General features: G+C 33.2%; 3 protein-coding genes across 3 annotated transcripts; 2 read left to right on the top strand and 1 right to left on the bottom strand.

Annotated features, from left to right (window-relative positions):
• Positions 1-367: 367 nt before the first annotated feature.
• LOC145006146 (Cyclophilin-like peptidyl-prolyl cis-trans isomerase family protein) lies at positions 368-1,854 on the top strand. The gene is made up of 2 exons (XM_078965244.1): positions 368-1,107; positions 1,470-1,854. The coding sequence occupies exons 1-2, from the start codon at positions 420-422 to the stop codon at positions 1,676-1,678; spliced, it is 897 nt and encodes a 298-aa protein (XP_078821370.1). The 5' UTR covers positions 368-419; the 3' UTR covers positions 1,679-1,854.
• Positions 1,855-2,666: 812 nt separating this feature from the next.
• Positions 2,667-3,107, bottom strand: LOC145006944 (uncharacterized). Its single transcript, XM_078965956.1, has one exon. It carries the CDS (start codon positions 3,105-3,107, stop codon positions 2,667-2,669), a length of 441 nt encoding a protein of 146 aa, XP_078822082.1.
• A 1,386-nt stretch (positions 3,108-4,493) lies between these two features.
• On the top strand, positions 4,494-6,986 carry LOC145006699 (uncharacterized). The gene is made up of 5 exons (XM_078965764.1): positions 4,494-5,031; positions 5,428-6,054; positions 6,185-6,243; positions 6,326-6,397; positions 6,475-6,986. The coding sequence occupies exons 1-5, from the start codon at positions 4,699-4,701 to the stop codon at positions 6,830-6,832; spliced, it is 1,449 nt and encodes a 482-aa protein (XP_078821890.1). The 5' UTR covers positions 4,494-4,698; the 3' UTR covers positions 6,833-6,986.
• The last annotated feature ends 2,656 nt before the right edge of the window (positions 6,987-9,642 follow it).

The raw sequence follows: 9,642 nt of genomic DNA, 5'->3' as shown, positions 1-9,642 counted from the left end.
GCAAGTAAGTCATATGTATTAGTTTTTTTAACAGTAAAACCGAACTGTAACCGGACCGGTTGGAACAAATTAGTAGTATTGGTTCCTGATTCTCAAATCCATAATTTTCAGCTTTTGGTTATTTCGAGTGCGGTCAGGTTTGGGTACCATACACCTTTTTTGACAGAACACTTCCTAATAAAACAAATCAAAACCGGTTATTTTGGTTCATGATTTACTCTTTAATCGGTCTTCGCTTATTTTAGTTGCCGTTTGATTCCTATTACATCCTAATAACTTAACTAAGTAAAAATCCATAAAAGTACTTTTGCAAGTGGCCCCACTCGGATGACCGTGTATTATCCAGGAACACACAAAATCACACCTACATATCAACTCGTCCTTTCCCCCACCTCCTTCCGTCATGCTCCGTCGTCACCATGGGCTGCTCAACTACAACCACCACTACCTCCGCCACGCTCCCTCCTTACCCTCCTCCATCTGCCCCTCTCTCCAAACTCCACCTTCACCGCCGCTCTCTTCTCTTCCTCTCCTCCACCACCACCGCTCTCTCCCTCCCCTCCCTCTCCATAGCCTCACCACCTCAAAAACAACCTGACACCACCATTACTGACCGCGTCTTCATGGACTTCAGTATCTGCCCTAGCTACTTCCAAACCCGAACCCTAGGATCAGATCTCGCCCTCTGTCCCGATACCGAACCCGTCGGCCGCATCGTCCTCGGCCTCTACGGCAACCTCGTCCCAATCACCGTATCCAATTTCAAATCCATGTGCACCGGCGTCTCTGGGTACTATAAAGGAACGCTAATCCAGAAGATCTTTCCCGGTCGGTTTTTTATGGCGGGGCATCAAGGACGGAGGGATAAAGGAGAAGTTAAGCCGCCGGTAGGTTTGGTTAGAAATACAGAGAGTATCGACCCCAAGGCTTTCCAATTAGGGCACACAAAGGGCGGCGTTTTATCACTCTGTTTATCGGAAAACGACGACGACGACGATATTAAACTTGATCCGAATTATCATAATGTGGAGTTCATGATCACAACTGGCCCTGGTCCTTGCCCTGATCTTGATGGTAGAAATATCGTTTTTGGTTCTGTTCTTGAAGGTAACTTCAATTCTCTTAAACATTTGATTAAATTCGTGTTTAAAACCATTGTTGTAGGAAAGGAATTGAAACCCATTTCGTTAATTTCAGTATTATGCCATAGAAGTTAAGGATTGGAATTGGAACTTTGATTCAGATTTCCTACTGCTTTTGCAAGATTTCTAGTACTAACTATGATATTCAAGTTAGATCTACTAAGCATATATTCACTTTGGCATCATGATTAGGGTTGTGTAATGTGTGAGGTTGTTTTGTTAAAAGACATATATACCCTTCTCAATCGTAATCATTATAGTACAATGCTACATAGTACACAAACAAATAAAAGAAGGTTGTTATTAATAGTAATATTTTTGTTATAGGTATGGATGTGGTGGCAAGTATATCTTCAATTCCAACATACAAACCAGGGGAAAGAATTCGACAATATAATGATTTGGCAGAGTTTCTTGGAGATGGAAGAGCTAAAAATGCACGTGCAATTTGGGATAGGCCTCAAAAGACTTTGTATATCAGCAACTGTGGTGAACTTAAAGTCACAAAGCCTACTCTTTCCCCATCACTACCTTAAATAAATCACTCAATGGCACACTCGTATTTTTTTTCATATCCGGATAATTAATTGTTAAATGTATCATGTTTCTCAAATGTAAATGAGATATGTACCTAATGTGGTGTAAATTTACATAAAGTTTAACATTTTTATGTTATGTAATTTATCAACTTTAAGGTTCTATACTTTTTTTATTTTTTGAATTTGGGGATTAGGATTTAGCTTATTGTGTGCTGTAGCATACTCTTTTTCATTCATTTTTGTTAGATAAAATTATACAAATGGTCCTTGTGCTTGGTAGAAAATACCACTGCAAGTCCTTATGAGGAGTTTTTAACATAGTTGGTCATTTTCAGGTTTAAAGCAAGCACGATGGGTCGTTGTGGTTGGCATAAAATGATGACCCATCTTGTGCGTTTTAAACTTGAAAAGGACCAATAATAATAAACTTTCCTAAAAAGTACTTGTAGTGGCATTTTTTACCAATCACAAGGACCAATTGTGTAAATTTATATTTTTATCACAAAACCGTATTTAGGAGTGTTTAACTTAACTTTTAAAAGCACAAAAATCTTTTTTGAAAAAGTTACAAAAAATCAGAATTTTCTGATTTTTTCAAAAAGTTCATTTTCCTTGTATAAAAACTCAAAAATTAACTTTAAAACTAGCTTTACCAAACATCTTTTGTTTTGTTTTTTTTTTTTTCCTTTTTCAAAAATGACTTTTGGATTTGAAAAGTTAAGCCAAAAACCCCCTTTAGATTTTTAAAACTACGTTTTATTTGGAAAAATTAAAAGTAGGATGCTATCATAAATAAAGTGGCAAAAGGAAGTTTGGGATTGGGTTTTGACATGTCCCATCATTGGGATTGGGTTTTGACACATCATTTTGCATACAATTATATGAGTACACATATGCATTAGAGAGGAATGACAATAAATCAATAAACTAATATAAATTTCTCATACTTAAGTATTTTACAAGGAAAACAAAATCGTAAAAAACACTAACTAGCCATGGAACCCGAATGAGGAGCAAATCTCGTGGAGAAACTACGAGGCAACGAACAATCATAATCACTTTCATCACCAACACTATCATTAAAATTAAGTGCATAACTCTCAGGATCATATTGAAAAGGAGAAGAATTCCCTTTTCTCGGTTTCTTACTAAACTTTCTAATGAAGTTCTTCCATTTAGGCCCCGCAATCACCTCTGAAAACTCTCTAAATCTCTTGAATCGATTCATCAACCAACTGTTTTTGTCTCCAATGTCTCTTTCTCCCAACCTATGGTGGATGAACACCGCTGTTTCTCCATCATGGTGGTGGTAATTGAAGTAAGAGAAAAGGTGGAAACAACCGCATTTGTTGCCGGAAACAGCCTCTTCGTTGTCGGAGTTGTAGTAGTCATTGGAGATGTGATTGCTTTGTTGTTCGTGTTCCATTATTATTAATGGTGGTTTTGCATTGGTTTTGGTGTGTGTTTTTTTGTTTGTGTGTGTTTTATAGGGTGTGTGAGTGTGTGTGTTTTTTTTTTGGACGGCTGAAGAATCAAACAACAAAGATTTTGAAAATTTAGTGGGAAACAACTAACAACTAAGAAAGGGAGGAGCCGGCAAAATGGCCAACTCATAAGAGGGTATTATTGTCTTTTCATTATCTTCATAAGAAGACTTCAAAATTTGGCACAGACTGATTTAGCCTAATTATATATATTTTAGTTTAAAAAAAATAGCCGAAAATAGAAATGATCCAATTATCTATTGAATTCGCTAAGTGACATTTAATGAGCTCCAATTTGGCTATAATTGGTTGTGATTATCTTATGGAATAATTTCATTAGAACCAAGCCCGTGAGTCAATAATATTTAAAGTTTGAAAAAAAAAAATTATCCTCAATTTTACATAAATGTGATTGTACAAGTGTCTATGCATTAGACATTTGTACATTTGAGAAGAAAAAATTACAAATCAGAAAAATGAAATCGTTTATTGCCAAATGTCATTTGAGATTTAATCAAGGGCAAAATTAGATTTTTTTTAAAATTTCTATGAAATTACAGGTGTAACCCCCAAACTCACAATCCAAATTTCGAAATCTCAAACCATGAAGATCCATGAGGCTATATGAGTAATTTTTTAACTTCTTGGTTATTTCTTGATAAAAATTTAGAAGACTAGGCTAATTTTGTACTTTTCTCTTATACTCAATTTTCTTAACAGCATACCAAATCAAGATTGAAATCTTTAAGATTCAAAGCTCATTTTTTATGACAATTTATAGCTACATAATCAAACATGAGTGATGGGTTTAATATAAAAAAAAATTACATAATTTCTTATTTCATATACATGTACTTTTTACTTGTGAACACATATTCACAAACCAAAATACATGCAAAAAAGATGCCATCGGACTCGGAATACAAACTTGATTTAAACTCATAAAAGCAGTTAAAACCTCTGATACCATTATCGCATTTTGGGTTATGATGATATATGACATGATTGAATTTTAAGAAGTGTACTTTAGCAGAAAATTAACTAAAAAAATGAGACTCATACATACATGTAATTTTTTTAGTTATTCAACATATTAAAAATATAGAAATAGAAACATGGATAATATATTTATTCATTTCCCTGATTTAAATTCAAAATCGATCTAAATAAAATTCAAATGTCAATGGCCCAAAATCGTAAAAACTGTATACAACGGAAAAGTTCAATAGTTACTAAATTGGGCCAATTCTGAAACCCACGACGTCGTTTTCATTCCCACATTACCGTTTTGAACCTTTAAACCCTCTCAACGGCTAGTTCCCATGGTGACCGTTCAAGAAACACCGAAAAAGCTCAACATCATTTGACAAAAACCACATTCTTTCATCATCATCATCATCAATCATCAATCACCAAACGTCTCTTCCATTTTTATTCATATACATATCAGATTCCAACAACAAACTTCAATCACTCCCAAATTCTTCAAAAAAGGAAAAAAAAAAAAAAAAAGATCGATCGCAAGAAAAAAAAATGGTGTACACATACAAACCCACGTACTACTCTTCTGTTCAAGATTCAATCGCTTCTATTTGCAAGAACATCCTCCCTTTCTCCTTCAAGAAACGAAGGTTGCCCGCCATTGCTGCTGCTGAACAGAGACTATGGAAGCAACAATCTGATAACTTAAAATGGCAGCAGGAATCTTTCCATCAGATCTTGAATTTGATGGGTTTGTTTAACGAAGGTATTTTGGCTGAGGCTGAGGTTTCTGCTTTTAGGGCTCATCTTCTTGACACTCTTATTTCTTCACCTTTTGATCACGAACAGCCTGTGATTCTCAGAGATAAACTGATCTTCTTACAGGTTAGAACTTAAACTTCTCGTAGTTTTTAGATATTTTATTTCCGACAAGTTTAATCTGCATAATTTTTGTGGGAAATTGTAGTTTTTTTAGGTTAAAAAGTATGATTTCTTTCTCATGTTAGGTGAATTTGTATATTCTTATTGAATGATTATAATTGTGTTAAGAATTGAACAAGTTATGATCTGGGTTTTGAAAAAATCGATCTCTGTTTCAATTTTTGGATAGATTTAAACAAACTGTGATTTGGGTTTTCTGGATCTCAAAAAGATGATATCTTTTTCATTTTGAGTTAAATTATCATCTCCTTGATGGATAATTGTGTATCACTTTCAAGATCGAACAAACTGCAATTTGGGTTTTTTGTTGATTTTTTTTCTTCTTCATTTTGGTTACAGGAGTTGTTATATGCAAACTGTATATCAGAAGAGGAGTATCATACATCAAAAACTCCATTGGTGCAAAGACTTTCAGCTCAAGGAGCCAAAATCAACCCAAAAGACATAGTCATTGCTGGATCACAACAAAGAAACCCGAACGACGAATGGTCTGTAATTGACTTACAAGACTCTGGCTCCAAAAACAAGTCAAAGCCACAAAAGTCAACAATCAAACAAGTCAAAGGAACTGCATCAATTCTTGGTCTTTCATCATCATCTTCATCATCAAACAAAAACGATAAAGATAAGAGTGTTATTTCTGATATGAGTATTCAGAATCTTGGAGTATCTCAAGAAAACCCATTTTGGAATTGTGAAATGAAAGAAAAAGATGAAGAAAAACCGACAATTTTGATGTCCGAGAGTGTGGTGATTGAGGATTCGTCATCGAAGAAGGGGAAAAGGAGGGGGTTTAATGGTTTTATGAAATGGAAGAAGAGTGATGATTTGGAGAAAGATACGATTCCTTTATCACTAAATGATTCGATTAATGAAAAATGTTTAGGAGTTGGAGAGGGACAAGATACAAAAATCAAGAGAAAACTACATACGGATGGCTCATCGGGTGATTTCTTTGTTGATAAGGTAATTTAATAGAACAATTTGGTTTAATTTTTTTAGTAAAGTGATCGAGTAGAAAAAATAAAAGATGTTATTATACACACATAATTGAAATTGCATTTATATTCTTGTGCTTATGCGATCATTTCCTCAGGTTCTAGGAGATAAAATCAAGGAGGAGCTACTAAAAGTCAAAGGAGAGCTTCAATTATCGTAAGAAAAATAAATTTTGAGATTTTTTTTTTTTTTTGTAAAACTTATGAAAATAAATAACTCAATGATCCGAAAATTTCAGTGATGATAAAATTGATGTGATTTCGACTAGGCTTCCCATCGATAAAGCTGACTTGAAAAAGTTTTTCTCCAAGTAAGTAAAAAAATCAAACTTTTTGAAAAATTCAGTTATCTTTCACCAATTTTTGATAATTTTCATGGGAATTTTAGGAAATGGTGTGATCAATATGGAGAAATTGTGTTGGAAGTGGTGAGAAAAGAGTTTAAGGATCATGTTCAAGAGATCAAGAACACATGTTCTGCTATGAAGAAGGAAGAAGAACAAAAGAGTTCGGAGATTAAGAACACATGTTTTGTTATGAAGAAGGAAGAGCAAAAGAGTTTGGAGACAAAATGGACAACTTTTGATGAAGAAGATGATGAAAATTGTCACCCTAATCTTTTTGCGGATACGGGTCGAGTTTCATCGGGTTTTGGATCCCAGAAAGATGATCGAAGTGTTCGAGTTTCTAAAAATAGAAATAGTAATGATAGGTTGTTCAAGAACAACCCTTTCTTTGATTACTAGGTCAAGATCTAAATTTGGCTTGTGGTATATGATTATTATGAATGTTTCTATGTTCTTTTTGTTGATGCTTATAGGTTTATGTGAGTTATGAGGATTAATTTTATTTGTGTATTGTTGAATTGATCTTTTGGAAATAAACTTGAAAGTTTATGGATGACAAGCTTTCTACTTTCCACTTAACATATTGAAGAGTGCATTTTTCTTGAAATTTATTTGCATTTCGCGAAGGGAAAAAAATGTATGATTGACTGTGATGGCTAATAATGCAAAATTCATCATTTGTAGGAAGTTGTTAAGAGCTTAAGATGTAGCAAAAGGATTTTTTTTTTTTTTAGAAAAATCACTAAATTTTCACATTTTTATCTGACTGCTTTATTTTTATTTTAGTTTCTTTGCAAAAAACTCACATATAGAGTGTTCAGAAAAAACTTTTCAAAAACATCATTTTTAAGAAAACCAATTTATTTCACAATACAAAAACCTAAACCATGAAGGGGATGTTTACTAAAACCAAAACCAAAACGAATATTTTGTTTTTGGCTTCAGAAATATCAAACCATAGGTTTTTCGATTTTGGTTCCTCATTTTTTTTGCTTGGCTTTTTCAGTGTTTGTTTTTGTTTTTTATTTTCATATTCATGGGTTTTTTCATACAAATGTGGCTAAAATTTAACAAAAACAAATACATTAAATGACATAATTTTGTTTGTTGTTTTTTTTATATAAAAAACAAAATTACAAAAATAAGCCAACAAAATCATTTTTCTAAAAGCCAAAAACAAAAACAAATAAGTTTATTATTATTATTATTATTATTATTATTATTATTATTATTATTATTATTTTGTAGTTATTTGATTTTTTTGTGTAGTTTCGGTTATTTATTTATTTATTTTTGCATACCTTGTTAACCATCAAATTCATGTATCCCAGGACCCACATACCTTATGAAGTGGAATCACCGAATGAGCACCATTTAGATTATTTAGAACATATTCTATTATAACTTCCCGTTTTGCTTTTTTTTTTTTTTTATTGATGGAATAGTGGTATAAATGCATTTAATTAAATATGATTAATAATCATCAGTAGCTAATTAAAATAATTAATCAAATGAAAACTAAAGATTTTTTATGTGAGGGACCAAAAAGGTGCACTTTGAAACTTTCTTTGAAAAGTAGTTACAGATGAGGGGCTAAACTGTCATTATGGCAAAGTCAAGGGGTAATTGTGTAAAACTCGGACTTAAAGGCATATTGTCACCGGAATTTGGATTTTCCTTTCATGAGTCCACCGTATTATTGTTTAGATTAGGGTGAGCATTGGTGGTTTGGGTCGGTTTTGACCTACAATCGAACCCAAAACTGAATTATCGGTTTTAAGAAAATTAGAATCCAACCCAACCAAACCCGATGGGTCGGTTTTTGGTTTTACTAGTTTGTTTGCGGGTTTGATAAGTTTTGAAACCGGACAACCTAAACCTAAGTTTTAAAATATTAACTATGACTAAGCTAAATCCCAAGATTTGATTATATAGAGGGAGATATGTGTGTTTGAGTTTGATCTTAGCTCGAAATGGGACGGATCTCAATTAAATTTTAAAAGAGATGATGTTGCATCTCTTTTATAATAGAGAATTGTGGTTGGGTTTTAGCCTCAGCGTCGATGTGGGATGAGTTCTATATGCAAGAAAAATAAAACCAACACCAAGATTTAGAATTTGCCATCAAGGATCAATTCTTGATTGAATCAAGAACACTCGCTCTGATACCAATTGATGAGAATTGTAATCGAGATTTAGAAAGCAATCATGATCTAGATGAATGAGTAATGAATGATATGAACACCAAATGTAAATATTAATCAGCAAATTTGTATTGAATAGATAATTCTAATACAATACTGATTACAAAATAAGCAGAAAGACTCGTTTTTCTACTTCTATCGTCAACCCCTATTTATAGGAAAAATGAGTGTATAAAAAATACTAAGTCTAGACATTAGGCTTCGACATAAAAAGACTTAGTAAATAAATACATGCGAAATAGAACAAACAATGCTTCGACTTTTACAACTAAATGACTCAACAATATTCCATGTTCTCCCAAAATTGTCTTTTTAGGCTCGATTAGTTTTACAACTGCACGACATCCCTAAACACGAAAATAACTTATATTCGACTTTTTCTTGAACCAAAGTTCATATAGGACTGATTTGTTCTTTTTATTTGGAATCCTATTTAATAAATAGCAGGTCGTTAACATGGCCTCTCCCCAGAATTCATTACTCAACCTTGAGTATGACAACATCAAGTTTACCATTTCCTTTAAGACTCGATTTTTGCGTTCAACAATTTTATTCTGTTGTGGTAAGTAAGGTGTCGTGGTCTCATGGGTGATACTTACTGATTGGGAGTATACGAGATCCATATATTCACCTCCCTTATTAGTATTGGGACATTTAACCGGATTGCCCAATTGCAATTTCACCTCGGTTTTGTATATTTTGAATTTATCTAAGGCTTCATCCTTATAATGTAACAAATACACATAGAAAAATCAAGTGTAGTCATCAATGAAGGTGACTACATTACTTTTTATTTCCCAAGGAAGGAGTGGATATGAAAATCACACATGTGAAAATCACACATGTCACTGTATACAAGTTCCAAAATAGCCGAATTTCTAGTGACACTAGGAAAGTGTTGTTTTGTCAGTTTTGTAAGCATGCATGTTTTTCATTATCAGAAGTCATGTCAAAGGTTGGAGTTAAATTATCTTTTGACATCTCATGCGTCCTTCTAAAATTGAC

This window comes from Lactuca saligna, chromosome 7, assembly GCF_052625555.1.
Source record: "Lactuca saligna cultivar CGN05327 chromosome 7, ASM5262555v1, whole genome shotgun sequence".
In the NCBI taxonomy this organism is placed as follows: domain Eukaryota; kingdom Viridiplantae; phylum Streptophyta; class Magnoliopsida; order Asterales; family Asteraceae; genus Lactuca; species Lactuca saligna.
The sequence above is the reverse complement of the archived record's forward strand: the minus strand, read 5'-3'. Positions and strand labels throughout refer to the sequence as shown.

Excerpts from the sequence above, each read along its gene's own strand:
- LOC145006699 (XM_078965764.1), top strand. The coding sequence starts at position 4,699 with ATGGTGTACACATACAAACCCACGTACTACTCTTCTGTTCAAGATTCA. Across the intron at positions 5,032-5,427 it reads ATAAACTGATCTTCTTACAG|GAGTTGTTATATGCAAACTG; the intron begins GTTAGAACTTAA and ends TTTTGGTTACAG. Across the intron at positions 6,244-6,325 it reads AAAGGAGAGCTTCAATTATC|TGATGATAAAATTGATGTGA; the intron begins GTAAGAAAAATA and ends CGAAAATTTCAG.
- LOC145006944 (XM_078965956.1), bottom strand. The coding sequence starts at position 3,107 with ATGGAACACGAACAACAAAGCAATCACATCTCCAATGACTACTACAAC.
- LOC145006146 (XM_078965244.1), top strand. The coding sequence starts at position 420 with ATGGGCTGCTCAACTACAACCACCACTACCTCCGCCACGCTCCCTCCT. Across the intron at positions 1,108-1,469 it reads TTTTGGTTCTGTTCTTGAAG|GTATGGATGTGGTGGCAAGT; the intron begins GTAACTTCAATT and ends TTTTTGTTATAG.